Genomic DNA, 19,006 nt, shown 5'->3' with positions numbered 1-19,006 from the left:
TCTCCCCCAACCTTCTCTCCCTCTTCCCCCTTCTTTTTCTATCCCCCCCCAACTTAAGTATTCCCATCAGCGATGTAACGGGTGCTATTTGCTCTTAAAAGTAATAAATGTCAGTGTGTGTGTGTGTGTGTGTGTGTGTGTGTGTGTGTGTGTCTACTCCATAACTCCAAAACCATGAAACCTAGTGGTCTGAAACTCTGTTTGCATACAAAAGGAACTCCAACAGAGTTCAAGAGTAAAAATTGAGTGTTTGGGTGAGTTAAAACACCCCTTTTGAAGATTATTAACGACCTTATTTAATTGTATCCTTTATCAGGCACATCCTTGGCCACCTCTCTCCCCATGGGGTCTTAAGTCACATCCTGGGTTACCTCGCTGGGGTCTGAAGCCACCTTGTTTTTTGGCCTGCTCAACCATACCCTGACTTGGAACAGGCCGCAACAATTTCTTAACGATAAAGTTTTTTTTATTCACTTTCCTCACTCATTTTTCTCGAATGCCTGATCATCATAGTTATGAATCACTGGATACATTGCAATGCTTATAAACGCCCAGAAATGTCAATGTTCATGGCTTTATTTCATTTCCACACATGCCATAACCTTATGAATCTCTTAACCTAAGCCAAATTACAAAATTTAAGCTCCAGAATTGAACTTAGCAGCAGTCCCGACTGCTAAAAAAAAAGTGTTCATTTATCCAATTTGGACATATTTGATATTTTGGCCATCTCCAGAAGTTGTGTGTTTAATATGACGGTTCTGTGATTGCTAATCGCATGCTAAGTGAGCCGTTCTTTATCAACCATTTCATTGGAGTGCTTAAGCTACTTAGTGAATGCTCTACAATATTCGCACTGTCACTGTGTATCGATTGACTCGAATAAAGTTCAGGGGCACTCGCCTGTGATGGCCCCATGTTGTTCTGTGGTCACTTCAGCATAGATAAACACAAAAAAAAAAAAATGAAACGTTTCGTTAACATCATAGCAGGATAGCCAAGAGATATGTACACTCGCTCTAAGCTGTCGAGCCTGGGTTTGAATCCCGATCCAGATATAAACTGTCATCCCAGTGTTTCACAGGCAGGGTGATTCAACAATGTGTGTGCCATTAAACTGGACGTCACATCTGCCGGAATCTCCCGCCTCCTAACCTCCCCTCTACTCCACTCCTGTATCCTCCCCTCTCCTCCCCTTCACTGTCCTCCCATTCACTCTTCTCCCTTCCTCTCTCCTCCCATTCCCATCTCTCTCCCCTATCCCTCTGTCTCTCCCCACCCTACCCCACCCCTCTCCCTCTCCCACCCCACCCCTCTCTCTCTCCCACCCCTCTGCCCCTCTCTCCCCTCTCTCTGTCTCTGTCTGTCTCTGTCTCCTAACATATCTGGATGGTGGTTTTGCCTGGATGTACCCTCCCCTCACACTGCCTTACCTTGCCCGCCTCTCACGCTGCCTCCCCATGACGTATCTGGACAGTGGTTATGCCCGGATGGTGGTCATCTCCGCACGTATCCAAAAAGTAGTTATCGCCATATGTGTCTTGTTGGTGGTTATGTCCGGATGGTGGTTACGTCCCTCCCCTCACATTATCTTATCTTGCCCTCCCATCATGCTACCATCCTTGCCCTCCCCTCATGCTGCCTTCCTTTTCCCTCCCCTCATGCTGTCTTCCTTTCCCCACACCTCCTTGCTCTCCAACCCCTCCTCACTCCCTCACCCCACCTCACTCCCTCACTCCCCTCACCCTACCCTCCCTCCTCTCTCCCTCCCTCCTTCTTACTCCCACACCACCCTTAATATTCCCATCAGCGAAGTGATGAGTTGTATTTGTTAGTCGATAATAATAAGTGTGTGTGTGTGTATGTTTTTCTCCTCCACAACTCCAAAACCTAGCCTAAGGGAATGCCAAGGGAGTGCATGGATAAAAACTGGGTAGTTGGGTAAACTTAAACACCCCTTTGGAAGATAAAGTAATAACAGAGTGCCCATCATGAAAAACGAAAAAAAGCCTTCCAAGATGGCGGCATGACAACTTAGTCAGTCTGCTGTCACCTCGCGTGGGTCTTAAGCCACCATTTTGTTTCAGCACAGAGTGCTCATCATGAAAAAAAACCAAAAAAGCCTTCCAAGATGGCGGCATGACAACTTAGTCAGCCCGCTGTCATCTCGTGTGGGTCTTAAGCCACCATTTTGTTTCAGCCTGCTCAAATATGCCTCGACTTGGAACAGGCCTAACGGTTTCTAGATGATAAAGTGCTCAAAATTTATTTTTTTCACTTTTCTCACTCATATCATCGAATACCTGACCATCATACATACAAATCACTGGAACATCGCTTTTGTAGATGCGACGGTTTTCAAATTAGGAGGTTGCAGTGATGCGATTTTCCCTATTCCTCTGCATTATATGATGAGATTTCTCCACTCCTCTGGGCTCTCAGGGTTAATCACGACGAAACTTTATATGATCACATTTTTTAACCATGATGCACCTTACTCGCTGTCATTTTCTCACAATTCATAACCTATCAGCTCACGAGCCACCACCTGTCGCCATTTTCGAGGGTAGATCCATATCTACAATCTTGTATATAAAACTGAGTGTGTGTCTGTGGGTCATAAGCACCACCAATTCTACAGGCTACACCTATCCATCTCTCTCCCAGTGTCACAAGCATCAACCATTAGTCAGGCCACACCTTTCCCTCCAGCTGCCCAGAAATCGCTGCCATATTTTTCGCTCCGCAAAGCTCTGAGTGTTCATAAGCCTCTGTTGAACATTTGAAGACTGAATTATGCATCTTCTATCATTAAACACAGTTACCGTTTTGAGGAAATAAAGGTACATTTTGATTACAACTGAAATGAAGTAATGCATGTTTTGTTAGCAGCAATCGTGACAGCGGTCTAATCTACACTGCCCAATCTCATATTACAGAGGAGCGTGGTGCTGGCTCAGTGGTTAGGGTGATGGCTTGGGATCCTCAGGGTCCTGAGTTCGAGCCCCGCTGGTCACTGAATTAACATCGGGGGGTTGACTCAGCCCGTCATCCTTCCGAAGGTCGGCGAAATGAGCACCAGTATACTGGTAATTATCCCTGCGTGTCGAAGGTGACTAAAGGGTTGGCATCAGGAAGGGCATCCAGCCATAAAAACATTGCCACAAGAAAGGGTACCATGATTGGAGCCCCCAAAAAGGTGCCACCTGCTCAGGGAAAAAGGCTTTTCAATGGTGTGATGATGAATCTCATATTACAGAGGAAAAATGGGGTGGTAGGAGGCAGGGGATGGGGTGGTAGGAGGCAGGGGATGGGGTGGTAGGAGGCAGGGGATAGGGTGGTCAGAGGCAGGGGATGTGGCAGGAGGCAGGGGAAGGGGTGGTAGGAGGCAGGGGATGGGGTGGTAGGAGGAAGGAGAAGGAGTCGTAGGAGGAAGGAGAAGGGGTGGTAGGAGGCAGGGGATAGAGTGGGCGGAGGCAGGGGAAGGGGTGGTAGGAGGCAGGGGATGGGGTGGTAGGAGGCAGGGGATGTGGTGGCAGGAGGCAGGGGAAGGGGTGGTAGGAGGCAGGGGATGGGGTGGTAGGAGGAAGGAGAAGGAGTCGTAGGAGGAAGGAGAAGGGGTGGTAGGAGGAAGGAGAAGGGGTGGTAGGAGGCAGGGGATGGGGTGGTCGGAGGCAGGGGAAGGGGTGGTAGGAGGCAGGGGATGGGGTGGTAGGAGGCAGGGGATGGGGTGGTCGGAGGCAGGGGAAGGAGTGGAAGGAGGCAGGGGATGGGGTGGTAGGAGGCAGGGGATAGGGTGGTCGGAGGCAGGGGATGTGGTGGCAGGAGGCAGGGGATGGGGTGGTAAGAGGCAGGGGAAGGGGTGGTAGGAGGCAGGGGATGGGGTGGTAGGAGGCAGGGGAAGGGGTGGTAGGAGGCAGGGGATGAGGTGGTAGGAGGCAGGGGATAGGGTGGTCGGAGGCAGGGGATGTGGTGGCAGGAGGCAGGGGAAGGGGTGGTAGGAGGCAGGGGAAGGGGTGGTAGGAGGCAGGGGAAGGGATGGTAGGAGGAGGGGAAGGGGTCGTAGGAGGCAGGGGATGGGGTGGTAGGAGGCAGGGGATGGGGTGGTAGGAGGCAGGGGAAGGGGTGGTCGGAGGCAGGGGATGGGGTGTAGGAGGCAGGGGATGGGGTGGTAGGAGGCAGGGGATGGGGTGGTAGGAGGCAGGGGATGGGGTGGTAGGAGGAAGGAGAAGGGGTGGTAGGAGGCAGGGGATGGGGTGGTAGGAGGAAGGAGAAGGCGTGGTAGGGGGAAGGAGAAGGGGTGGTACGAGGAAGGAGAAGGGGTGGTAGGAGACAGGGGATGGGGTGGTCGGAGGCAGGGGAAGGGGTGGTAGGAGGCAGGCGATGGGGTGGTAGGAGGCAGGGGATGGGGTGGTAGGAGGCAGGGGATGGGGTGGTAGGAGGCAGGGGATGGGGTGGTAGGAGGCAGGGGATGGGGTGGTCGGAGGCAGGGGATGGGGTGGTCGGAGGCAGGGGATGGGGTGTAGGAGGCAGGGGATGGGGTGGTAGGAGGCAGGGGAAGGGGTGGTAGGAGGCAGGGGAAGGGGTGGTCGGAGGAAGGGGATGGGGTGGTCGGAGGGACCATTTTCTAGTATGCATGTACCTATATATGTATGTGTATGTGTATATACAGTATATATATATATATATATATATATATATATATATATATATATATATATATATATATATATATATATATATATATATATACAGATACTGTATGTATATTGCTCGTGGGGTGTGCTTACACATTGTCTCAGGTCACTCAAATGCATTTGATTTTTCATGTATTTGCATTTTTTCCCCATTTATTTATATTTCATTTATGATTGTTATCCGACAATTCTGTGATTTTTTTCCGGTGTACTGGCTTCGATATCCATTGGCACACAAAATGTCAGCTTTCTATGTCACCCAGCAGGCACCGATCTTTAATATCAGTTCGTCAGTCAGTCAGTGGTTTTATATATATATATATATATATATATATATATATATATATATATATATATATATATATATATATATATATATATATATATATATATATATATATATATATCACTAAACTCGGAGGTGTGCAGATGGTGAGAGTGTCTGCTCTGAGTCTGGGTGGTTGGCACTTCAAACATGGGCTGAATCATTCCAGAGACATTAAAAATTGTATGTGCTGCTTCCTTCCTTGATGCTCAGCATTTAAAAAGGATAGAGCACGGACAAACAACACTGGGAAGGCAATGGCAAACCACCCAGTGCAATCCCTGCCAAAAAACTGCTTCAGAAGCACCAATGCTCTGCAAAGAGTATAATTCAGGATTTTATGTATGTATGCATATATATATATATATATTTCTATATATATATATATATATTTACACATGCATGTATATGGGGTGTATATCTTGATGCACCTTGCTCAATAGATTGAAAGGATATCTATTTTGAGGACTAAGAGAGTCCCCTTCTGTGTGCTGATTTAATTGCAATTCAAACAACGATTCTAATGGTCTTTCTGTAAACGTTTGCACACCCATTGTTGCATTTATTTCCCTGCATCGCTTGCATTTACAGCCACGCGTTTTGCTTTGCATATTTTTTAAAAAACGAGCTTCATTTCAATTATTCATCTGTTTGAATCACAGGCCTTACCCTGGCAGTGCGTCTCATCCCATGGGTATGCACAATTCTGAAAGCCATTGCATACAAGGGAGCTGTTAATGCACATGTTGCTGTGGCAGAAGAACATGTTCGGGTCACACGGTGCTGGGGATGGTGGGAATGGGAAGAGAGCAAGCATCAGGAATTTAGAGAATCAAAAGAAAATTGCTACAGTTCTTGTTTGCAACAACAATGTTTATAACATGTGTCCTGCTGTCGCAAAAGGATTCCTGTGATAACTTGGTAAAACCCTAGCTTTATATCATTTTTTTCATGGGCAACAGTTCCAATCCTTTTTTTTGTATGTTTTTAAATAGATTTTCCTTGAAAACTAAACAATACAAGGCATTTTTAAGGTAACCCCTATTCCTGACACAAATGTATTCCTGAAAAATCAGCTTTCACCATTGATTTCACAAAATAGCACAGATTTATGGAGCAACTATACTGCGCAATTATCTTTGCAAAGTTTTGTTTGATAATCCCAAAAGAATGCACGTTCATGTGTGTTCGTTACTCGTATAGTTGCTGTGCTTCCACACCCATTGACTATTTTTCTCCTTAACTGTGCTATCCGGCCATGTGGTCCTTACGGTCCAAATAAGCTGTGTACAGGAGACGAAAGTGACTGAGGCGGCTGTCATTCCGTGCCCACATGCGCACAACAGCAACTCCAGAACGTAGTGGCATGTCGCTGGCCACGGTGCTGCAAAACTTCATTTTCAGGTCCTTTGCGCCGCTACCCCCATCATAGACAGCAATAAAGTTTTTCTTACATTCGTTGGAGTACTGCATGTCAAACTCCAAAAACCGGAGGTACAACTGAGGGTCAGTGGTGGGGAAATGGAAGAGGAAACAAACACAAAATAAAACACAAATTATTATGTGAGAGAGGGAGCAAAAAGGTGGGTTGGGGAGGTGAATGTAGAAAGCAAAAGTAGGTGTGTTATAAAGTTAGAGGCCATGAAAGATATGTTTATGACTTCTTTTGATTAGTTTGAATTGGATATAAAGAGCAAAAATGGTTAAGGTATATTCCAGTGTCCTCCCTGCCCTCGGGTTCCCATTTGAAGACGTGCAATCGTGGAATTGACAGTGAAAATGATGTAAACACATTGAACACACTCCAACCTCATGACATCACTTTTGTTTGAATTTTTGTTTTGGTTACAAGGTCAGGTATAAGAAGAGCTACAACACAGAACAGAACAGAACAGAAAGAACACATTTAAAAGTGGGGAAACACATCAACAGCATGGTAGAGGAGCACAACAGATGGTCACCTAGAGGAAGAATTATCAAGGGGAAGAAAGAGTTAGGGGAGGAGAAGGAGGACACAGGGGGTGGAATAATCTGGATGCAAGCTCAAACACTGCAAGAAGGAGGCTGAATGAACAGGAAGAGAAAACTGGGGATGAAACAGAAATGGAACAAAAGTGGAAAGGTGGGTGGAGGGAGAGGGAAGAAAACCCAATAACATGGAAAGGAAAGGGGGACTCAGGGAGGGTTAATGAGGGTGGAAAAGATCACGACTATGGATGGGGTCACTTCCACTACACTCACCCTCACATCTACTGCTTTCGAGATTTGCTATTCCTGTAGTATTGTTTGTCAAATATATCACTGTAACACACTCTTGTTTGCTCGGATGTGCTGGGGATGCTTAGTAACATATACCAAAAATATTTAATTGTGCATTTACAGTATGTGCAAAATAAGCCAGCAAATTCCACATAGCATATGGGGTAAGATGGGAAAGGTGAGGTAAGATACACCCACCCCCACTTGTGTAGTTTTAACATCCGCATTCGCTCCTTTGTTGAGGATACGATAATATAAATAATTTAGGTTTTATTAACAAACACCAAACAAAAGTCCGAAGACTCAGGACATTTGGCTTCTTCTTTTTTTGTATACAATGTTGAGGCTCGTGTGAGAGCTCACACACAACACACATCATTGGGGGACATGAGACAATAGAGGAGGGAGTGGGAAGGACAAAACAATAGAGGAGGGAGTGGGGAACAGAGACATGAGGAGATCAGTGGAAGGGAGAGGGATGGGGCGGGGAACACAGGGAAAACAAGATGGACATTGCAGGGACTTTCAGGTCCTTACACGACAGGGACTTTCAGGAAGGAAAGCAGGGAATTTGAAGGAGGTGGGTTTGGGGTGGATTAACGGGGGTAGAAAAGATCATGGTTTTGGATGGGGAAAGATATGACATGGTGGTGAACAACTGTTTAGAAGACATGGAGGGAGGAATGGGATTGAAGGGAGTGTGGGAGTTTGTTCCAAAGCCAGGAAAAAAAAGAGGAATTAAAGAGTGAAGGTGAGCAGAGATTCTTGAAAATATGTGAGTTGGGGGTCGGTGTACATTACTGAGAAAAAAATATACATAAATATAAATCAACACCAAAAATAAATAAATAAAAAACTGTGAGAACTCTGCTATTCAAAACGTTGAACATAACTAAATCAATTGTTAATTGAGAAATCCTGGACATTTATAAAAAGAAAATAAAAGTTTGCACATCAATAATGAAACGTAAATCAAAAAAAACGTAAATCGAGTTTATAAAAAGAAAACCAAAATCGAGACCTGGTAATTAAAAGTACAAAAACCATAAACAGACAATTATACAAGCAACATACAAAATTAAAAAAAAAACTGAACAATGAGTAACATTATATAAACAAATAAATAATTTAATAATTCGAATACTAATATTCAACAAATGGACAAGGAATAGAATGGGGGATTGGTTGTATCATTGGGTTCGTATTTACGGTATATCAACTTGTTTCGAGTTTCTTAAACAATTGTTTGTTTACATACAACATCTAGATACTGATCATATCGCCAGGATTGAAGAAGTATTGGTCAGAAAGGAATGGGGGAGGGGTGGGGGATCTTTTTCACATTACTTTTGGTGGTGGTAGTAGCACCTCGAGATTTGGAAAGATTGGTGATAGCACCACCATGCATTCTTCCTCAACAAACGAATCTTAAAAAGCATTCAATGTGTTGTTTGGAAAGAGTAAATGAGCAAACTTCACCACAACAACAAAACTAGTCTGCTATGCCATGATTTCCAATTTATCTTTTGACATTAACTCATGGTGGACCTTGCAGATAAATTGCATGGAGGAACTAGAACGGTACTCGGTAGAGCACACACCTCCGCCAGGCTGAACAGTTTACGTTTTTCGCTCGCCTGTTCGAAGAACAGAGAGCTATAGCGATACCCCCGGCGTGAGCGTGAGCGTGAGCGTGAAAATGTTAAATTTTTTGTATTACGGAAAAACTCCTCGACGGATTTTGACGAAACTTGGTGAGGGGTTAGTTATGGTCCAAGGATCATGCCATTAGATTTTGGACTTGGTTCCCCCCCCCCCAAAAAAAAATTGTTCGAGAAAATTTTTTTTTTTTGCATTTCTACGTTTTAAGTGATTTCCAACCCCCCCCCCAAATTGTAAGAGAATTTTTTTTTTTTGCATTTCTACATGTTTTAAGTGATTTGCAACTCCCACCCCCCCAAAAAAAAACTGAGAATTTTTTTTTTTGCATTTCTACATGTTTTAAGTGATTTCCAACCCCTACCCCCCAAAAAAATTGTTCAATAATTTTTTTTTGCATTTCTACATGTTTTAAGTGATCTCCAACCCCCCCCCCCCCCCACAAAAAAAAATTGTTAGAGAAAAAAAACTTTTTTTGCATTGCTACATGTTTTAAGTGATTTCCAACCCCCCCCCCAAAAAAAAATTGTTAGAGAAATTTTTTTTTGCATTTCTACATGTTTTAAGTGATTTCCAACCCCCCAAAAAAAATGTTGGAGAAAAGAACTATAACTCTGTCAGTACTGTTGACATCATATTTAATGAATAAGATATAAGGTTCACTTGAGTGACCCAGCAGTATTGGCGGCGGAGGTTTTGCACTTTGCCGAGTGCTCCGCCTCTAGTTTCCTTTCTGTTTTTATCCACCACACTATTTTTATACGCCCGATATATATATATATATATATATATATATATATATATATATATATATATATATATTGTTGCGGTATTTCGCGCCCGCCGGCGTGCGAACGGCCACGTAACTCGAATCGCGGCACGTCGCCCACCGGACGGACAATCCAGTCGTGACCCTCTCGGACTAACGCCGGGAACCAGTCACGGGTGGACCTTTCGGTCTCACCGCGATCGAGCCAATCAGCCCCCGCGTGGGATAGGGTTGCTCGCCAAATTCGAACTACCTAAGTACCCACGCGGAGGGTAGACCGGGCGATCGCACCTCGCCGCAGGTCGACTTCGGACACGGGCCACTTAAGCGACCCGTTCCGTACTATCAGAATAACCGAGCGGTGTTATCGTCGACCTCGACGGTTCGATTAATTATCGGGCGTATTCAGCCCACTACCAACCCTTTACGTGAAGCAAGATGGGGATTCAATGGAGGAAAAGACAAAGCGAAGCGGGAGAACAGTTCAACAATAAAGCACATTTATTCGCGACGAACGGAAAGCACACAAATACAATTCCACCAAATGCACACAAAAAAAAGAAAACACAATTCCATTTACACAAAAAGCAAACATAAAAGTGAAAACACAGTGCAGAGCTAATACCGACTACCGAGCACACGGCAACACTTATACAATTCTACTTCACAGACGGCGCCGACAACACATACCCAAAACCAAGGAAAAGAAATCCCCCAAGAATGGGGTAGGCCTGAGGCCGAGACCGGGTCGGGCCTACCCGTCTGGTGATGAGACGCGGAGCGGCGATGGCCCCGCAACCCGCGGGCCTCGTGGACAGTGCCTGGCAGGGGGTGGGAACGGGGCCCCCTTGGTCGCACTATCTCAGCGCGGGGGGAAACAGGAGGGGGTTGCTGATGCTCGGGGTATAGAGGATCTTTATTATATGCGACGAGCGTCTCCACCTCGGCCAGGTCGCGCTGTCGGCCTCCCTCGGGTGCAGCTTCCTGCACGACGCGAGCACCCCCTCGTCTGGTGTCGCCGCCTTTCCACAGCTCCGTCCCCTCCGTTCCGACTCCAACGCACACGACGAGCAGCTCCACCGCCCGCGAAGTCTTGACCCTTTGCTTCCGACTCTCCTCTTCTTGACTCTCCGACCCGTTCTTGTTTGCGACTCTTTCGTTCCGACTCCTCGTTCTCGTTCTGCTGACTCTCCTTTGCGACTTTCCTCTGACTCACTCTGACTGACGAACACCGTCCTTTTATCCCCCGTAACTTCGCCTTTGACCCCCTCCCTTTGACCTTTCACCTCGCTCCCCATTGGCCCGAGAAAAAGTGGGCGTGAAGGCTTTTGATCCACAAATTTGCATATATCGATCGTTCTGGAGGCGGGGCCAAATCGCCCCTCGCTCACCGATTGGACGGCAAAAAGTGGGCGTGTGTCGTTTTTGATCCGTTTTTGAAGCAGAAAATCCGTGGTTTTGTACACGCTGTTCAACGTGCGCCCTACACGAGTCCAGCATCGGTGCCCATGAGTGGCGCGAGATGACGGTGATGCGATGGTGGCGAGTTGTGACGGTAAAGGTCGTGGCGGTTGTGGTGAAGCGGCGTTGTGGTCGGTGGTTGATGTTGTGGTTGTGATCATGGCGGTTGGTCCAAAATAAAGATAGTAAAAGAAAAACGGCTATCCTAAAGAGTCGCAGCACGTATAAATGACATGTATTCCCACTAGACAATGGGTTTGGGCCTAACTACACATGCACTTACCGAGATACCTCACCTAAGGGACCTGAATGGTGGTTTGCGAATCTGGTAACCACAACACTACCCCCTTCCCTTTTTACAGACTCGTCCCGAGTCGTCAAATTTTCGTGTGCCATCATGTGTAGTTTTCCCCTAGTACACTTTACCTACGGATCCCTGAGTGCGACATTCATGGTATTCGTGTCCCCAAAATAAATAACCTAAGGGCTGCGTAACTATCTAAACAAACTCACTCACACGGACGACTTAAATAAAATTGCCGGCGCTAGACAGACATGCCGGGGGCGCACTCATATGTACAGTACATCTTAACCTTAACTTACAAATTTTACACTAAACCATGGCCCAGGATCATTGAACTCTGCAAAAAGAAAGCAGTTAGCAGGGAGCCAGGCTGCCCACATGCAGTCTCTGACTCAAACAATGCAGGTGACAGGGAACGTGGCTGGCTGCTCACACGCAGTCCAAGGCCTTCCTTTTTGAACTGAACTCAGTGAACCACAACGGTGCTTGGGCTGCACAACGCAGTCTCCGTGCCAGCTCAAGTGGCACACGCAATGAGCACAACGAATGGATGCATGAACACAAACACGGTGCACGGGCCGCCACTGCAGGCCCGTGTTGTAGCTGCCAACAGGGCAGTTCTTGCAGCTTGCAAACTGTTGCTTTCAGATCCTGGCGCACATGGAAATGAACAGGGGGGGGCAAAGCAAAAATTGAACGGGGCTGGTGAACGTGGGCAGTGGCATGGCATGGCAAAGGCAGCAGGCAAACACAGCCCGCAGAAGAAGGCCGCTGCAGGCAAACACAGCCGGCAGATGAACTGGCCGGCACAGGCCTCGAAGAAAAACAGCCAGCAGATGAACTGGCCGGCACAGGCCTTGCAGCACACAGCTGCCGATGAAGTTGGCCGGCCTCCGCCTTGAAGCAAAACACGGCCAGCCGATGAAGTTGGCCAGCCTTTGCCGTTCAGTGGAGGTTGGTGGAGGGAGTGCGGTGGTGCTGGCCACTTGGAAGGCGGGCTCGGACCTACCTACCTGTCTCCCTCCCAACCTATCGCCTTTGCCTGTCACTGTACATACCCACTCCCTTAATTTGTCAAACCCCAATTTAGCCCCAACTTCTTTTTTTGTTGTTTTTATTTTTACTTCCCCACTATAAATCGTCCCCTAACCCCCTTTACTGTCCTTGTTCGGCTAACCTATTCTGTCACCTAGCCTACTCCCAACCCCTACGTTCCCTTCCCGGAGGGGAATAAGGGAGAGCTAACGTCCTGTGTCGAGGCCCAACGAAGCCTCAGAATGGCCTCCCCAGAGTTCGGCGATCTAACCCAAAGTGGGTCCAGCGGCCCACAACGACAGCGAGGGGATGGATGGTGCGGAGGGGTACACTTCCTAATCTACCCTATCCATTTAACTGTTAAACTACCCCGGGGCTTCAACAAGCGCCTCTCGCTTAAACTATTGGTTCTAACAACCCAGATTCCCGTCGCCTGTGTTGGTGTCCTCACAATTTCGGGCCTCGCCCCCCAATTTTCTCTCCGTGCCCTCACACGGTCTCCTGGCTGGGACACGTGGCTCCCTCCGGCAGGCACGACCCTCTGCCGAATCTCCCGCTATGGCACCCCCGGGCACTACACTGCCTCCGAGCCTACCAGCTCCCTAACACCGGGGAGTGCCCCCCATGGCACCTCCCCTGAAACGCACACGTGGCAGGCCGGCCTCCCGGGCCCCTTTCCGAGGGTCACCCGTGCCCACAACACTGCCCACGCGGCTAATGGCGCCCCGGCCCCCCGCACCAAGCAGGCGCACCCGTGCCCACTACTCTATCCCGGCCCCCCATGGGCCCATGGCCTACCGCGGCCGACTAGCCTGGTGCCCGGGGTACCCACTCAGCGATACTCACCTTTCGCAGCCACGCTCCCAAGCCCGTCAACAGGGCTCCTGCACCCCTCCAAATGGGTCTCGAGCCTACTTTCCCACCAACAGCAAAACGACCTCCATTTTTCAATTTGACTAACCCAGCTAACTCACTTTACTCTGACCCCGGGGTCCCTTGGGCGGGAGTCACTCCTCCCCCCAATCACTCATCGCACCATGCATTCCCCATTCGCTCCACACACACAGACCCGCTGGCCTCACTCACTCACCAAGCACATGCCTCACAACTCACCAACTCTTCAACACACACACCACTGAACTCTGCCATCCTTCTAACTACCTCCCCTAACTAACTCGTGCTCCCACGTCGTCCCTTATACTACAGCACGTTCCTTTTAACACTACGTAGCTAAACTACGTCAACTCTACACATCCACAAGTCTGTCACTGTCCTCAAATGTCCCATTTTATTTCCCAACCTAAATCTGGCTACAATCCCTCTAACTAATCCATTCCACGGACTCCATGAGGACTTACCCCTGCCCCATGAAGTCGGTCTAACTAAGCTAACCCTTCCCCCTAACTAGTTTCCATCCTGTGCCCAGGGTAAGGGGGTCTTCCACCCCTTGCCCAGGAATCCTGTACACCCGAAAGTGAGGCTTGCTTTTTTTTTTTTTCTTTTTTTTACATGCGCAGCACCAGCGCGGCAACTCAGAGCTCGCGCACTTTACACCTGCCCGTGACGTCATGCAGCTGCACGTGTTCCTCGTCCCTCCTTGGACGGGACCATCCGGCAGAGATACCCCTCCTGCCGGATTCCAACCCCACGTGCAGCCATGACGTCACCGTGCGCAAAAAAAAAAAAAACACAAGCCCCACGTCTCGAGGGGTTTCCCACGCGAACACATGTGCTTTGCCCGTTGGAGCCGAACACACACGATCGCGTGGAGAACCCGTCCGGTCCAAATCCATTTACCTGCCTAACTTTGTCCGTCCGCGGGATCGGCAAATCCACCGCGTGCGTTTCCGGACCGGGACTTCACTCTCGCAAGCGAGCACGTGGTGGTCTCGTGCGTTGCACAGCACGAACCGCGTGCTCACTGCTGGGTGAACCCGGCACGGTCCCCGAAACAACTACAGCCGCTACTCGGCTTTCGTTTCTCTGTCGCCGTCGTCGTCTCCATTCCACCCACGCACACCTGCGTGTTACGACGCACACAGTCCACACCATCACATTCACACCGGGAGATGCGGCTGCGTGCTCCCGCATGCCAACCGACATCTCCCTCACATACCGCTCTCTCACACACACGGTCTCCCTTGCACACAGCGACCTTGCACACGGCCGTTCACTCACGCGTGCCTCACTACTCTCACACCGTGCCTCATCCACACACGCGGGGGCACTCACCCGCGGTACCTCACTCATACACACGGCGACACTCACACACGCGGTCTCTTCCACACACGGTGCCTCACCCACACACGCGGGGGCACTAACCCGCGGTGCCTCACTCACACTGGCCGTTTCATCCACACACGCGGGGGCACTAACCCGCGGTGCCTCACTCACACTCCGTGCCTCATCCACACACGGCGTGCTGGGAAGCACGTACTCCGGCACCATCGCCACCACACCACTCACACGTGGTGCCTCACTCATACTGGCCGTTTCACTCACACACACGGCCTCACTCACACACGGTGCCCCATCCACACCCGGCGTGCTGGGAAGCACGCACTCTGGCACCATCGCCACCACACCACTCACACACGGGGTCGCTTCCACACACGGTGCCGCACTCACACCTTGCACCACACACACAGGGACAACCACACTGGGGATTTGTGTCCCCACAAGGGTCTCCGGGGCCTCTACACCCCCCAAGCTCTCCGTGCACCCGTCCACAGCACCCGTCCCCTCAACCTCGCAAAGCACGACCGAACTCACCTGGTCGTGACTCGCCTCAAGGGGGCATACTCCCTCCCCTCGTTCCTGGAGGAGGCCATCCAGGTGCTCGCACTGGGTCTCTGCACGCTCCGCGAGCTCACCCCCATTATCCTCCACTACCTCCGTGTGTGTGTGTGCGTCACTTACCCCGTCTTCATCGTGTTTATTGGTCTCTGCTTCTTTCTGGCGTCTTTCCCTTATCTTTATGTAGGTCAACCTTGCTTTCTCTTTAAGTCGCTCCCGTCCTTCCCTGTTTTTCACTCCTTGCTCTTTCACGATCTCCGCGTACCTCATCCTTGCTCTCCGTATTAATTGTTCTTTTCTCTCCCTCGCAATTACTTTCACCTCGTCTCTTGTCTCCCGAATTACTTTTTCCTTACCCGCCTCCACCGCGGGCCTGTCAGCCGTTGCACCCCCTTCCAGCTCGTTTGCTCCCACACGTGGAGTCGCCATTCCGAGTTCCCTGCTAACGGCCTTCATGCCCGCCTGCAGGCATCGGCCCATGTTCTGCGTCTCACCCCGCAGCTTTTCGTTTCTTCCCTCATTTGCTGTGTACTCGCATCAATCTTTTCGTTCATGCTTTTTATTTCTGCATTCATTTGTGCCAGCATGGTGAATAGCTGGGCCATGTCGGATGCACTCAAGTGAGCCGTTTCGGCAGGGGTTGGGGAAGGGTCTTGGTGGAGAGGGGGGGAGGTGTCATACACCGCGGCCGCTGCCGCACCCACCTCGGGCCCTGGGTTCAGTTGGGCGAGTCCGTGTTCCTGCACAATCAACATTTCCTGCACGGGGATTCCATCCTGGACCATGGACTCTACATTATTACACATATACATTTCTAATACCCCCGGCTCCCGCTCGCCTTGAGACGCCATCTTGCTTCTCGTGAAGGGTTAATTTGCTCGCTCGTAATTTGGAGGGAATCGGGGGTCGCTTCTCTCACCCCTGGACCGATTCCCGTGAATTTAGCCGGAGACAGGAGAGCCCGTTTTCCTGTTCTCCGATACCAGTGCCGCGAGGAGGGCGATGGATTTGTATCCCACTCCTGACACCAGTGTTGCGGTTTTCGCGCCCGCCGGCGTGCGAACGGCCACGTAACTCGAATCGCGGCACGTCGCCCACCGGACGGACAATCCAGTCGTGACCCTCTCGGACTAACGCCGGGAACCAGTCACGGGTGGACCTTTCGGTCTCACCGCGATCGAGCCAATCAGCCCCCGCGTGGGATAGGGTTGCTCGCCAAATTCGAACTACCTAAGTACCCACGCGGAGGGTAGACCGGGCGATCGCACCTCGCCGCAGGTCGACTTCGGACACGGGCCACTTAAGCGACCCGTTCCGTACTATCAGAATAACCAAGCGGTGTTATCGTCGACCTCGACGGTTCGATTAATTATCGGGCGTATTCAGCCCACTACCAACCCTTTACGTGAAGCAAGATGGGGATTCAATGGAGGAAAAGACAAAGCGAAGCGGGAGAACAGTTCAACAATAAAGCACATTTATTCGCGACGAACGGAAAGCACACAAATACAATTCCACCAAATGCACACAAAAAAAAAGAAAACACAATTCCATTTACACAAAAAGCAAACATAAAAGTGAAAACACAGTGCAGAGCTAATACCGACTACCGAGCACACGGCAACACTTATACAATTCTACTTCACAGACGGCGCCGACAACACATACCCAAAACCAAGGAAAAGAAATCCCCCAAGAATGGGGTAGGCCTGAGGCCGAGACCGGGTCGGGCCTACCCGTCTGGTGATGAGACGCGGAGCGGCGATGGCCCCGCAACCCGCGGGCCTCGTGGACAGTGCCTGGCAGGGGGTGGGAACGGGCCCCCTTGGTCGCACTATCTCAGCGCGGGGGGAAACAGGAGGGGGTTGCTGATGCTCGGGGTATAGAGGATCTTTATTATATGCGACGAGCGTCTCCACCTCGGCCAGGTCGCGCTGTCGGCCTCCCTCGGGTGCAGCTTCCTGCACGACGCGAGCACCCCCTCGTCTGGTGTCGCCGCCTTTCCACAGCTCCGTCCCCTCCGTTCCGACTCCAACGCACACGACGAGCAGCTCCACCGCCCGCGAAGTCTTGACCCTTTGCTTCCGACTCTCCTCTTCTTGACTCTCCGACCCGTTCTTGTTTGCGACTCTTTCGTTCCGACTCCTCGTTCTCGTTCTGCTGACTCTCCTTTGCGACTTTCCTCTGACTCACTCTGACTGACGAACACCGTCCTTTTATCCCCCCGTAACTTCGCCTTTGACCCCCTCCCTTTGACCTTTCACCTCGCTCCCCATTGGCCCGAGAAAAAGTGGGCGTGAAGGCTTTTTGATCCACAAATTTGCATATATCGATCGTTCTGGAGGCGGGGCCAAATCGCCCCTCGCTCACCGATTGGACGGCAAAAAGTGGGCGTGTGTCGTTTTTGATCCGTTTTTGAAGCAGAAAATCCGTGGTTTTGTACACGCTGTTCAACGTGCGCCCTACACGAGTCCAGCATCGGTGCCCATGAGTGGCGCGAGATGACGGTGATGCGATGGTGGCGAGTTGTGACGGTAAAGGTCGTGGCGGTTGTGGTGAAGCGGCGTTGTGGTCGGTGGTTGATGTTGTGGTTGTGATCATGGCGGTTGGTCCAAAATAAAGATAGTAAAAGAAAAACGGCTATCCTAAAGAGTCGCAGCACGTATAAATGACATGTATTCCCACTAGACAACGGGTTTGGGCCTAACTACACATGCACTTACCGAGATACCTCACCTAAGGGACCTGAATGGTGGTTTGCGAATCTGGTAACCACAACAATATATATATATATATATATACATACACATACATGCATATATATATATATATATATATATATATATATATATATACATACACATACATGCATATATATATATATATATATATATATATATACATATATATATATACATATATATATATATATATATATATATATATATATATATATATATATATATATATATATACGTAATTAGAATATATAAAATATATATATACATACACATACATATATATATATATATATATATATATATATATATATATATATATATATATACATATATATATATATATATATATATATACATACATATATATATACATACATACATACATACATATATATATATACATACATATATATATATATATATATATATATATATATATATATATATATATATATATATATATATATATATATATATATATATATACATACATTAGAAGCCTAAGAATTATTTTCACATATGAGCCTGGTGTTGGCGCAGTGGTAAGGGCAGTGGCTTGGGACCCAAGAGGTCCTGAGTTCAAGCCCCGTTGGGACACTGAATTAATATATGTATGTATATGTATGTATATGTATATGTATATATATATATATATATAATGTATATATATATATAATGTATATATATATATATATATATATATATATATATATATATATATATATATATATATAAACCAAGTCGAAAACACCAGGGGGTTGACTCAGCCTGCCATCCTTCCGAGGTCGGCGAAATGAGCACCAGTTGTACTGGGCCCGGTGTATGCCCCGGTTAGAATAGGTGTACCATATCCCTGTGTGTCGTAAGAGGCGACCAGGGTTGCGTCAGGAAGGGCATCCGGCGTAAAAACCTATGCCAAATCATTATGCGGACAACAAAACGAATTTCCATACCGGATCG

The 19,006-nt window shown here is 48.5% G+C and overlaps 1 protein-coding gene across 6 annotated transcripts in view; it reads right to left on the bottom strand.

The window, feature by feature from the left end:
* The window catches only part of LOC147023369 (neuropilin and tolloid-like protein 2), a 154,311-nt gene that overhangs the window by 37,137 nt on the left and 98,168 nt on the right, over nucleotides 1-19,006 (bottom strand). For all 6 annotated transcript variants that reach the window (XM_085888704.1, XM_085888707.1, XM_085888706.1 and 3 more), the window contains 2 exons: nucleotides 6,294-6,522; nucleotides 5,692-5,805 (listed from right to left, as the gene is read on the bottom strand). In XM_085888704.1, the coding sequence (XP_085744830.1) occupies nucleotides 5,692-5,805; nucleotides 6,294-6,522 (343 nt within the window). The remainder of the gene's footprint in view (nucleotides 1-5,691; nucleotides 5,806-6,293; nucleotides 6,523-19,006) is intronic.

The sequence above is a fragment of the Eptatretus burgeri genome, chromosome 7, assembly GCF_056783735.1.
Source record: "Eptatretus burgeri isolate ZD-2024b chromosome 7, Ebu_testis_v1, whole genome shotgun sequence".
In the NCBI taxonomy this organism is placed as follows: domain Eukaryota; kingdom Metazoa; phylum Chordata; class Myxini; order Myxiniformes; family Myxinidae; genus Eptatretus; species Eptatretus burgeri.
Note: the sequence above shows the minus strand (reverse complement) of the source record. Positions and strands in the feature narration are given on the sequence as shown.